Source organism: Myxine glutinosa, chromosome 10, assembly GCF_964187855.1.
Source record: "Myxine glutinosa chromosome 10, kmMyxGlut1.1, whole genome shotgun sequence".
In the NCBI taxonomy this organism is placed as follows: domain Eukaryota; kingdom Metazoa; phylum Chordata; class Myxini; order Myxiniformes; family Myxinidae; genus Myxine; species Myxine glutinosa.
The window spans coordinates 107,505,740-107,519,206 of record NC_136270.1 but is presented as its reverse complement, the minus strand read 5'-3'; the positions used below and the strand labels follow the sequence as shown (position 1 = coordinate 107,519,206).

Below are 13,467 nucleotides of genomic sequence, written 5' to 3'. Positions count from 1 at the left end.
GGATCCTAGTATCGTGGGTTCAAATCCTGGTCGATCGCTGAACTAACGCCAGGGGGGTTGACTCAGCCTGTCATCCTTCCGAGGCCGGCAAATTGAGTACCAGTTCTCACTGGTAATTCCCTGCGTGTCACAACAGGTGACTAACAGCGTTGGTGGCAGGAAGGGCATCCGGCCATAAAACATTGCTTCAAAAAGGGACCATGGTGCCCAAAAAAGGCCAAACCCTGCTCTGCGGGGAAAAATGGCCTCTCAAGGCGGGTCTCAATGGTGAAGAATCACTTTGAGAATTAAAAAATTCTCGTATCTGGTTCCGGATCTTCACCAAATTTGAAAAAATTCTCTCTTGTCGCACACCCAACATGGCACCAAGTTTAATCAGAAACTATCCACAACGTTTTAGGATATCGTGCTATTTATTTTTTTGCCCCTACATCTCAATGGTGAAGAATTACTTTTAAAATCCTAGTATCCAGATCCAGATGTTCACCAAAATCTAAATAATTCGTCCTTGTCACACACCCAACCTGTCAACCAAATTTCGTCTGAATCCGTCCACAACTTTTTGGAATATCTTGTTTACAGACAGCCACCAAGCAAACAGACGGGTGAAAGCACAACCTCCATCCACCTTCAGTGGTGGCGAAGGTAATAACCTAAAATGTAGATGCCATATGCTGTACAATTCCACAACTGATTTATTAGCAGTTTTAAATCAAATGAAAAAACAAATGAAAGTTTGTTGTACAATGCTGGCAAACTCCTGCATATTTTTTTTTTGTTTGTTTATGTTGCGTTCATTCTATAAATTAGCATTTTTTCTTTGTTCTGGCTAAATTTAAAAAAGAAGGTTCTTTTCTCCATTGAAATCCAAAATGTCTGTTTCTACTGTCTTGTGGTTACATTTTTGTTTTTATTTTTATTTGATGCAAGCATGATTCTTCGCGTGTGAGGTGTGCAGTACTTAACAGAATGTCACGTATCAGATTTTGAATCAATAGGCCCTTGTTTTAATCCTCATTATAATTCAGTCCACACCCTACAAGGCATTCAGTATGACTGTCTGCCCGTGTGGGTGGAATCGGAAAGTTGTTTACTGTCTGCACCATGTCATTGGAATCCTTTTCTTGTAAGACATTGTTTTCTGTCTCATCTTTTCAGGACCTCAGTGCCTTCGCTCTGCCAGGATTTGACTTTCCTTCAGATGTGCTGCATCGCACAGCTGGAAAAGTGTCGCCTATGGCATCTGTGAGTCACAATTGTTATAATATTCTGCTATGAAACAGCATCAATAAGTAAGGAAAGGGCTGTGGCTTCTATATTTTCTCGGAAACATCAAAGATATGGAGTTTTTCTTGGATGGATATTTCTTGTTACTCCATGCTTTCATTGTCTTACAGCCCAGCAACCGCAAGCATGGAAAACCACACCAAGGCCAGCCATCGACTCTGACGAATCATGGAATCGCAACACCAAGTTCACGTCCTGGCACCCCTGCAGCCCGGAGCCCAGATCCTGTTGCCATCCCCTCGTCACCCCGAATGCGTGTAAACCTTTCAGGTCTTTTTCGTTCAACATCACGAGATAAGGTAGCACGAGATGGCAGCTCTTCGCCCATCTCTCCTTCACCAAGTGGTGGGCGGCGACTGTTCTTTCCTCGTAGCAGGAAATGTAAGCATGAAGATATTTATTTCCTTGGATAAGGATGCCGGAGAGTGTTTATAAACCAACCAGATTCTTGCGGACATTTTCCTATCCGAGCTATAATGGAACCATTTTTAAGCTTGCATCCTGTTTTTATACTTTCCATCGACTTCTGACCTGATTCTGAGAGCTGATTAAATTTGCTGCATCTTGGTCTCAGGGAAAGATTTAATTTATCCACTTCCTTTGGTGATTTATTCTCGGGGAATCATCTTTAGTGGCAAATTTCGCATCTCATAAGATCCCCTTAATGCTCACCTTGAAATTGTCCATTTCATTTGTAAATCTGAGCTGGAGAGTTTTTTAATATATAAATCTTGCACGAGTCCTTGTTGCAATACTTATTCATGATGCTTGCCAGAATTTGGTTCCATGTTTTGTCACTGAGAATGTACTATACATCAAACATAAGGTTTGCTAATCTTTGTTCAATATGTGTTCTCTTCCCTTTCTCTTGTACCTCTCTTCAAATTCCTTCAACCACTTTTGCCTCTTCTGAATCGACTGGACTAAACACATCTTCCCAAATACCTCGTTGCTTGCCCTTGCTCTCAGCTCATGCCTCTGGTTCCCCGACCGCATCCAGCCCGGTCTCTGCAGTCCTGCGCCCCATTTTTCCCATTCAGGTGTACGACAGTGAACCAGAACGGCTTGAGTTCCGCCAGCGCTCCTTCTCATCTCCACTTGCCCAACGACGTCATGCCCGTGCTCAGCGTGTGGTGTCACATCCTCCCTTGGAGAGCATACGACCACTGGTGAAGGATTGTACATTACAGCAGTTGTGTGGTTGGATATCCAGAGCTGGAGTTACTTGTCTTGACAGCTTGTCACAGCACAGCTTAATCACTGTCCGTTATGTCAAGCACATGCATCGTCATTTGCATAGTTTAAATTGAAAGGCGACCACACGTGATGTTACCTTCAAAACACTCAGGTCTGATAAACATTGCATGGCAAAAAATATTAATGTAATCAAAGATTATTTTGTGTAGTTTACTGAAGAATATATTATATAAAGGCATGAGGGCTCATAATGGCTCCAAACATATTCTTAATCTTCTATATATAAAAAAGAAAGTTTTTGTTTGTTTGTTTGTTTGTTTGTCTGTGCAAGCTAATCTCCTGAACGGTGAAAGATAGGAGGAAGCCTCTGACATAAAAATGTCGGGACAGGCCCCGGGAAGATTATAGGCTAGGTGGCGAGGCCGGTCGAGGCCGCCTCGGCCGGGCTGGGTCCATTTCGCAATTAAAAGCTGAGCTGAATTATAGTCGTCAATCTTCTATGGCTGCGAGTAAAAGATGAATCATAGTAGTAAATTCATTCAAAAATAACCAAAAATGTCGGGACGGGCCCCGGGAAGGTTTTAGGCTAGGTGGCGAGGCCGGTTGAGGCCCACCTCTGCCGGGCTGGGCCCATTTCACAATTAAAAGCTGAGCTAAATTATAGTAGTCAATCTTCTTAGACCGCGAGTAAAAGCTGAATTATAGTAGTAAATTCATTCAAAAAGAACCAAAAATGTCGGGACGGGCCCCGGGAAGGTTATAGGCTAGGTGGTGTGGCCGGTCGAGGCCGCCTCGGCCAGGCTGGGCCCATTTCGCAATTAAAAGCTGAGCTGAATTATAGTAGTCAATCTTCTACGGCCGCGAGTAAAAGCTGAATTATAGGAGTAAATTCATTCATAAATAACTAAAAATGTCGGGACGGGCCCCAGGAAGGTTATAGGCGAGGTGGCGAGGCTGTCTTGGCCGGGCTGGACCATTTCGCAATTAAAAACTGTGCTGAATTATAGTAGTCAATCTTCTACAGCCGCGAGTAAAAGCTGAATTATAGTAGTAAATTCATTCAAAAAGAACCTGGGCAACGCCGGGTGCTTTCGGCTAGTGTCTCATATAATATAAGTTGAAAACCCAGGTTGAAAACACTCATGCCAGATTGAGAATGCTCATGCCAGGTTGAGAACGCTCATGTCAGGTTGAAAACGCTCATGTCAGGTTGAAAACACTCATGCCAGGTTGAAAACACTCATGTCAGGTTTAAATCACTGATGCCAGGTTGAAAACACTTATGCCAGGTTGAGAACGCTCATGTCAGGTTGAAAACACTCATGCCAGGTTGAAAACACTCATGTCAGGTTGAAATCACTCATGTCAGGTTGAAAACACTCATGCCAGGTTGAGAACGCTCATGTCAGGTTGAAAACACTCATGCCAGGTTGAAAACACTCATGCCAGGTTGAAAACATTCATGTCAGGTTGAAAACACTTATGTCAGGTTGAATACACTCATGCCAGGTTGAAAACACTTATGTCAGGTTGAAAACACTCATGCCAGGTTGAAAACACTCATGCCAGGTTGAAAACACTCATGCCAGGTTGAAAACACTCATGGTAGGTTGAAAACACTCATGCCAGAACGAAAACACTCATGCCAGAACGAAAACATTAATGTCAGGTTGGAAACACTCATGTCAGGTTGAAAACACTCATGCCAGGTGGAAAACACTCATGCCAGGATGAAAACACTCATGCCAGGATGAAAACACTCATGCCAGGATGAAAACACTCATGCCAGGATGAAAACGCTCATGCCAGGTTGAAAACACTCATGCCAGGTTAAAAACACTCATGTCAGGTTGAACACACTCATGTCAGGTTGAACACACTCATGTCAGGTTGAAAACACTCATGTCAGGATGAAAACACTCATGTCAGGTTGAAAACACTCATGTCAGGTTGAAAACACTCATGTCAGGTTGAAAACACTCATGCCAGGTTGAAAACACTCATGCCAGGATGAAAACACTCATGCCAGGATGAAAACACTCATGTCAGGTTGGAAAACTCATGTCAGGTTGAAAACACTCATGTCAGGATGAAAACACTCATGTCAGGTTGAAACCACTCATGTCAGGTTGGAAACACTCATGTCAGGTTGGAAAAACTCATGTCAGATTGAAAACACTCATGTCAGGTTGAAAACACTCCGCCATGATGTGGAAATTTCATTTTGGTTTTATTGACTTTTTTCGCCCTATAATACATATACATACATTATATATCATATATCTAGCCAGGTGTTGGCTTAGCGGTTAGGGTGCCGGCTTGGGATCCTGGGTTTGAATCCCGGTCGATTACTGAATTAACGCCAGGGTCATCCTTCATCCTTCGGTCATCTCAGCCTCAGCCTGGTCATCCTTCAGTCGGCAGAGTACCAGCTTGCTGGTAATTCCCTGTGTGTGTCGCAAGAGGCGACTAACACGGTTGGCGGCAGGAAGGGCATCCGGCTATAAAACATTGCTTCAAAAAAAGGGGACCATGGTGCCCAAAAAAAGGCCAACCCCCGCTCTGTGGGGAAAAATGGCCTTGAAAGGCGGTTCTATATATCATATATCTAACGGTTATCCAAATTTTGACATTTTAAAAGGCGGGGCTTAATTTCTGTTACACTGCTGCTAGGATCGGCTATAGAAGCAGTAAATATTGTTACGGTTCTCTGCCGCCCTTCTTCCCCTTACTAAGGGGGGATTAATCCCCTTGTTCTTTCTGGGCTTGGCGGAACCGAGAGACTTGAAATGCCTCTTCCGGGCAAAACGCAAGGTAGGGTTTCAGGATCAAGTCTCGCTCGTACCTAAATCCCTGCGCCGCCACGGAAGCGAGGAAGCAAGCCTCGCATGAGCCACGTGTGATCTGGGTACACCGAGCGGATCGAGTACCACGTGGTCCGTGCAGTTTCAGGTAGTGGAACCCGATTCGAGCGGTTCTATTCGTACCACGCTTAGCCAATGAGCAAATCACAGGAACGATCGAATGGAAAAGGAAGAACACAGGTTTAATTATTATTCCCACACGTATGTACAATGATCGGGACGCAGAGACACAGAGCAGCACTTAGTCAGTCTTATCTTACTGCCCAGACTCGGGCCCATCACACTCACACAGGGAATTGCAGGCAGGTTGATGTTCAGCCAAACGCGCTGACGTGGTCGTCCAGGAACGGCCCCGTCCGGCTCTCCACGGTCCCAGCACGTCCCGCGAAGAGGGCAAGCAGGCGGTGGAAGGAACCTCGTAGCGTGTCTCCCGAACAAAGGCAGCCGATGAGGTAGAACGGAAAATGCGCGTCTCTCAGCGCGGCTGGCGGTTACACAGCCGTTATCACTCGCGTGACTTAATGCACTGTACGCGGCTCGGCCTCCAGCTCAACTGGGCGTTACTTTATAATAGCATGTATTCCGGTTCATGCGCGTCTTTCTTCACCCACGTATCTCTCAAAGTCCTCTTAGGCTCACCGCGCTCCTTCAACTCTCGAGTCCTTTGACGCTCTCCACTCGCAAGTCCTTTGACGCTCAGTCCTCACTGGTCAGTCCTCAGTTCTCTTGGTGCAAGTCCTCTCGGGGGCTTTGCGCAACGCTTATATAGATACACCCCGAACCTTCTTGAACCCTCTCGAACCTTCCAACCACGCCCTGTGATGCAGTGCTGCCGCCACACCATCTGAGCCCTGGTTGGCGGCTCGTGCTTACCGTCAGCTCCTCTGCCGCCCCTCATTCGGCCCCGCCCCGACCCTCCTAGGCCTGCCTCGTGTTAATTCGCCCAAAATGAACCAAAGTCAGCGCAAAGGGGCATGAGGCTAGGGAGGCGGGATAGTCAGTAGAAGTAGGACCTATTCTCCTGACTCTACTCAACGCAGAACTAACATAGGAAAACGACTAAGCTCACAAATACTAAGAGATAACTACACTATCGCGAGGCTACATGTTGCTTGTGTGACTAACTATGAGGGGGAAATTTTAACCTTTATTATACTGACTGTACAAAACTGCAACAATATTAAGATATTACAATAATAGATTATGTAGTTGTTGCATGTCAACTAAACAGCGAGATGAAAGAAATGACCGGGCGTGTTATCCTAATCGATTCATCAGGTCTTCTCAAGAAACACAACCTGACATGAGTGTTTCCAATCTAGGTTTAAAACACTCCAGTTTGTTTTGAACCGGGGAGTGTTTAGAATTTGTTACACCGGCCTAACAAAAAAAAAAAAAAAAAAAAAAAAATTGTTACATTTAAAATTTGTTTAGAATTTGTTACACCGGCCTAACAGTGCGATACAAAACGTAAACTATTCAGCCTGGCAGAGGTATGTGCTCTACCGAGTGTTGTTGTAGTTGTTGATGCAATTTTTTATGTGACATCATGAGACACAAATGAAGTGCAAACCTTTGACCGAGATAAATGCTGAATAATGAAATGTACCGGCCAAACGTATCCAGTGCATTGACAACATATTCTCAAGTCATAAACATTTCCTCTATTCATGTTAACAAGCCATGCAACATTACCAATGGAAGACTCTGCTTGAAGGTTTCCATTGATTCGATTTCTCTCATTTTCTGACAGAGGTGGCATTGTAATTGATTGTTAAATAATGTAATCGGTGTGGTTTTTTATTTATTATTATTATTTTTTGGATGATCCACATGCTAGTGTTATGGAAAGACTAATTAACATTTGCTCAGAATGCCTCGTATCACCTCTAAAAACCTAAGCGTGCATGAGTTGCACATGCTGAATGATTCAACTGAATGAGCCAATTATGTTATGTACAAACTTGCATTCAGATGTTCTGCACATCCCTCGTGCCAAAAAGGCACTTGGTGTGACCGTAAGTTTATCAAATACTAGCAGGGATACCCAGCGCTGCTTGGTGGGGAGGACTGAGGAGAGGAGAGGCAGGAGAGCCAGGCAGTGGGGGACAGGAGAGCCGGCTGGTCGAGGGGGGAGGGAGCAAACGGGCGGGCAGGAGCAGGAGAACCATCTGTGTGTGGATGGGGGCAGCGACTGAGCCATGGGGGTAGGCATGCGTGGATCAGACCAACGACCAATGAACACGACAATCCTGAGGGGGCGGCAAGCAGGGTTGAAATTCCAGCCACAGAGTCCTTCCAACCAAATACAAACGCCCTGAGGGTATTGTACTTCATCGCTCCACCAGGATCTAGACACACACAGGACTCAAATCGATATGTTTGTTGTCAAAGTACGTTCTGCGATGTGAGTACGTCTATCAATTATGGTCTCTGCCGTTAGTACGTGTACGTCTATAAAGTACATAGTATAACGTAGTAGATGCTGCGACAGGGCTCTTGCCACATGTAAGTGTATATCTGTACCAATTTCTTCCATTATTTCCGCTCAGCAAACATTTTCCACTTCAGATTTGCCTTCTATACCCATCCATGGGCTGGGTAAACAGCTGGCATCCTTGTCCAATGGCATCCAGAACCAAGTACATTGTTCTGATCTAACCTAACAATACTTTCTACACAATGCTAGTTTTGTTTGCTCTTACATTCTGTGACGAATTTCACTTTTGGAACTTTTAAACTTATTCATTCCTGTAGATTATTTAATTACCAGAATTTGCCATTGTCAGGTTATAACCTCATAAGTACTCATCCCTTTTTGTTATCATTCAAAGCCACTGAATCATTGGAGCCATTAAGATTCTTGAGTACGAAATGTTTATTTTACTTTGTAAGCCTTTCCTCCCTGTACAATGTGTCTTACTTCCAACACTGTCTGATTTTTTTTTTTTTTGTCTCTCTAGTCCCAACAGATTTTGTCGAACTCAGCTGTGTTGGAAAAGCTATCTTTGTCATCAGAAGGTGGGTAAGCAAGTTCCTATCTTTTTTTGCCTTTGGCCTTCCCTTAGAATCTCTTTGTATACATGACCAAGGCTTGTGGAAGGGCTAAAGCAGAATGGAAGGAAACAAGATGGAAGAGGGGAAATACCAACAGCAGAGTAGAAGTGAGAGTAGACGAACGGGGGAAGGGGTGAGAACGACACATGGGGCTGAACTATCTGCACACAAGCTGAATGAAACACGTCAGGAAGTGCAAGAGGAAAACAGGGATGAAACAGAAAAAAGATGGTAACCAACTGACAACGAACAAATGAAAAGAGGCGAGGCAGGAGGAAAATCACAATAACCTTGAAAAATGGAGTACTTGGGAATCGGGTCATTTGGGGTAGAAGAGATCATGAGTATGGATGTGGGATCACTTGCGGTAATGGTAAACAGCTGTCTTGAAGCCCTGGACAGAAGAATAGGACTGAACAGAATGGGAAAATTGGTTTTACCGGCGAGAGCAAAGAGGAACAAATGAGTGAAGGTGAGCAGTAAGCCTGAATTTTTTGAGTTGAACGAGAAGATGGCTACTGGTGGTCTGTGTGCATCCTGCAGAAACCTGGGCAGGGACAGAGTCAAGAGGGTTTTCCACATTGGGTGAAATCCACATTAAGTGCATTGCCGCAGCTTATGCCGTTTTTCCAAAGCCGCCTCTAACAACAAAAGTAACAAGAAAGAGCAATCAGAGATTGCAGACCTTCGCCAGAACGTGTTTGTTTGCTGTATTTTGTGGGGTGTTTTGTACTTTCTTTCATTATTTTGTACAACGCTACTTTCATCAGACACATGTGACACATGACGTCCTCTTTAACCAAAAAACCACCGTTTGGAGGCCATTTTTTCCCCGCAAAGCGGGGGTTGGCCTTTTTCGGGGACCGTGGTTGTTGTTTTTTTGTTTTTTTTTGGTCCCCTTTATAACCACCTTTAGAGGCCATTTTTCCCCGCAAGCGGGGGTTGGCCTTTTTCGGGCACCGTGGTTGTTGTTGTTTTTTGGTCCCCTTTTTGAAGCAATGTTTTACGGCCGGATGCCCTTCCTGCCGCCAACCCTGTTTGTCGCCTTTTACGACAAACAGGGAATTACCAGTGAACTGGTACTCAATTAGCCGACCTCGGAAGGATGACAGGCTGAGTCAACCCCCCTGGCGTTAATTCAGCGATCGACCGGGATTCGAACCCAGGATCCTAGGATCCTAAGCCGGTACCCTCGCCGCTAGCCCAACACCAGGGATCCCCTTTATAAAACTAAATTCAGTATTGTATTTTAAATATATATATTTTAATGAGGCTGTCCTCAAGGTCTTTTGAGTCCCTGGGATCTTTTGCATCCTCTGAGTCTTTTGGGTCATCCGGGTCCGATGGCTCTTTTTGGTCCTTTGGGTATTTTGGCTCATTGGGGTGTTTTGAGTCCTTGGAGTCTTTTGGGTCCTTGGGGTCCTCTTCATGGTATTTAAGGGTTTTTGTGGTATTTTGGGGTCTTGGGGGGTGGGGGTGGTGAGGGGGGCCCAAAGGTTCTTCAAAGGTCCAATGGGTCTCAGCCGTCCAAAGTGTCGAAAGGTACATTCCGATAGTACATAATTAAAACAAGTATGTAATTAATAGACATGATGTCACTGACTTCAAACAGTACATAATTAATAGATATATTGAAAACTTACATGGCTGGAGAAGATAATATAGTTGAGTTTATTCTTCTTCAAACAATAACAACTTCTGGCTGCGAGACCATAAGACCAATCATGCTGATATTTTAACAACGTATTCTGTCTGCTTTATGACTTCGACATTTTTTTTTTTTTTTTTTTTTTTTTTTTGTATACTGAATCGTGAAATTTATTTAGTTAGCTCGTGTTAGCTCGTGCTCGTGAAAAGTTAGCTCGTGAAAGAGCTAACATTTATTTCACAAACAAATCAACCAGACAAACAAAATATATAAAAAGAGGGAGCGGAAGACAAGATGGGGAGAGAATGGGGAAGCACACAAACACAACATTTGAGAGCAGGGACATCGGGAGATGTGTGGGAGGGAGAGGGCTTGGGGGGGGGGGGGCGTGGGAAGGAGGGGGGGGGGGTGGGAGAAGTATAAAACACAAGGACACCAAGGACTTCCAGGACAGAAGTTGGTGTTTCAAAAAAGTGGATTTGGGGTGAAATTAGCAGGGGTAGAAAAGATCAAGGTTTTGGATGGGGGAAGATAAGAGATGGTGGTGAACAGCTGTTTTAAAGACCTGGAGGGTGGAGTGGGATTGAAGAGAGTGAGGGAGTTTGTTCCAGAGGCGGGAGAAAAGAGGAATGAAGGAGTGAAGGTGAGCAGAGAGTCTTGATTTTGGCAGTTTAACCATAAGGGGGTTGCAGGCAGATCTTGTGCGACCTGTATGAATATTTGGGGGACACAGCCCAGAGAGAGCTGGGGGGGGGGGCAAGGCCAGAGAGGAGTCGGTAGAAGACGGAAAGACCACCAACCTGCCTTTGACATTACTTTGAAGTTCCACATCGATCAATGAAGTGGTTCAAGAGATAGATTTTTGTTAAAGATTTTCGTTCAATCCAATGCGGCCGCCAAACCATGTGACCTATTAATTATTCAAGGCCCCCTTGGTAACCCCAAGGCATGGTGAACATATGTGTGAAGTTTCCATTCAAACTGTTCAGCCATTCTGAAGGAGTGGCTTTTTAAAGTTTTTATTCTTCAAACAATTATACCCGCCAAACCATGTGACCTATGACGTCATGGTTGCAGAACTTTTTTTTGTCATGGGTATGCAATCATGCATGTAATATTTTGCTTTGATCTGTTCAGCCGTTTCGGAGAAAAAGGGTTTTTAAGGCTTTTGTGTTAAAAAAATATATGGTGGCCGAACCACATGTCTGATGACATCATTATTATTATTATTTTTTTCTCCACCAATTTATTCCTAGATGCTCAATAAATTTCATCCTGATCGGATGAAGTTTTGTCCTTGTCGAATTATGATCTCATAATGGAGGCACCCTCTGACATAATCCTTAAAATATGTTATTCTACATGGATAATTTTTTTACAAGGAGCCATGTCTCAAATTTTTCTACGGAGCGCTTTCGGAGATATAGAGGTGCAAAGTTTTTTGTTTTTTTCCCATGTGGCGCCCGTAACACGTGACCTATGATCTCATAATTATCATTGTAAAATTATACAGGAGGAGCTGCATCTATGGTGAAAATTTACTGTCAATCGTACCAACGGTTGCAGAGAAAAGAATACATATTCTGTGCAGACAAACAAACAGATAGACAGACAGACAAATGGACCCAAATGCAAAACCATCTCCTCTGGCGAGTGTAATGACAGCACCAATGATAATAGCATAATATTAATATTACAAAACAATATTATTACTAGTAATATCCCCTCTCCCCAAGGGGTTTTTCCTTCTTGGACAAGTGCCATGTTAACGTGTGTAAATAGCTTATCGTGCCGTTTTGTGGGGCACACCTACCGGAAGTGAAAAAGATTATAAACCAAAACTTGTATGATTACATTTTTTAACCTGTCGCTACTGCTGTTTAACACTAAACCGAAAGGGCGGAAATCCGATGTTCTTGAGGCATTATAAGCATATCGCATCCCCCACAGACTAACAGACCCAAGCCTAGATCTACTGTAATCTATATTCCCCAGAGCGGATAATACCATGACCCTACTTACTGCTCTCGTAGGGAGCGGGTGTATTAGATAAATAAACAACACTTTGTTAATCAACATTTAAATTTAGCAACATCAAATGCATGAACAATAAATGCTACTTTAATTGGTAATGAATAAAACCAATTATACTGCATAGTACTTCTCACAAGTGTAGGAATCTCAAAAGTTAAATTTATTCATTGCACATCATTCCAACCTTCCTTTAAAAATGAATGAATACTCAATTCTGCATGTGTTTCTTGGTCAGGTCAGGCATTTTTAGCATAATTTGTTGCTTCATTTTTTGTATGCGAGCAAAAGGATCCATCCTTACGGACAGGCGGAGGAGGAAGTAGGACTTTGAGTATGTGTTGAGTATGAATATCGCCCTGTTGTAAAGCACAAACAAATAACGTCTTACCAACTCAAGGACAGTCTGGGTTGATTGGTTTGGGGTTAAAAGGGGCATGTAAAAGATAAGGTAAGATAGAGGATAGACAGGGTTTAGGGATTTTATATATATATTTTTTTGTATACAAGATCGAGGCTTGTGTAAGAGCTAACATTAATGACAAAATATATATATATATATATATATTGAGAGAATATATATAGATATATTTGATAGGTGAAACATATAGATTGAGAGAAAGCACTGGGGATGATTGTGACAGTTGGTTCATGATCTCGTGATAAACAACGTTCCGTGTTGAACATCTCCCCCTGCCATGTCAAACCCTCCTGTAAAAAAAATCTGACTTCTGCAAATTATACTTTTAGATATTTTTCTATTTATCATTCATCATCATCTATGTATCATCATCATAATATCATATCATCTATCATATCTATCATTTTATATTATTTTATCATTCTACATTTTTTCTTTATAAATATAAAAAAGCGATGTTGATCACATAAAATCATTGTGGCGCTGAGTGGTTAAAGTTGCTGACTCATAAGCTGGTGGCTGTGGTTCGATACTATAGGAAGCCAAGTTTGAAATTCTTCTTATTGGGTGCGAAGAAGTGTACACACACAGACATGGCTCTATATATATATACACTCAGTGTACAAAAACATTAGGAACACCTGCTCTTTTCAATGAAATATACTGATCAGGTGAATTCAGGTGAAAGCTATGATCCCTTATTGATTGCACCTGATTGATTCCCATCTTGTTTCCCACTCCCTTTATAATATGTTTCATGTGTCCGTTTTTTTTTTTTGTGATTGTTTTGTGATTAATTAATTAATTTGTGATTAATTAATTAATTGTGATTAATCACTTAATTAATTCATTGATTGTGCTCTTACTCGAGCCTCGATCTTGTATATGAAAAAAAAAAACCCTGTTAAATCCGCTTCAATCAGTGTCGATGGAGGGGAGGAGACAGGTGAAGGATTTATTTT

The 13,467-nt window shown here is 42.9% G+C and overlaps 1 protein-coding gene across 21 annotated transcripts in view; it reads left to right on the top strand.

Moving 5' to 3' along the window:
- The window catches only part of LOC137433876 (5'-AMP-activated protein kinase subunit gamma-2), a 216,020-nt gene that overhangs the window by 152,141 nt on the left and 50,412 nt on the right, over positions 1–13,467 (top strand). For 17 of the 21 annotated variants that reach the window (XM_078785988.1, XM_078785991.1, XM_068126309.2 and 14 more), the window contains 4 exons: positions 1,159–1,245; positions 1,398–1,668; positions 2,257–2,456; positions 8,312–8,369. In XM_078785988.1, the coding sequence (XP_078642114.1) occupies positions 1,159–1,245; positions 1,398–1,668; positions 2,257–2,456; positions 8,312–8,369 (616 nt within the window). Of the gene's footprint in view, positions 1–582; positions 646–1,158; positions 1,246–1,397; positions 1,669–2,256; positions 2,457–7,707; positions 7,756–8,311; positions 8,370–13,467 lie in introns of those variants that run through there. The other 4 variants (XM_078785994.1, XM_068126313.2, XM_078785996.1 and 1 more) reach the window with 2 other exon arrangements.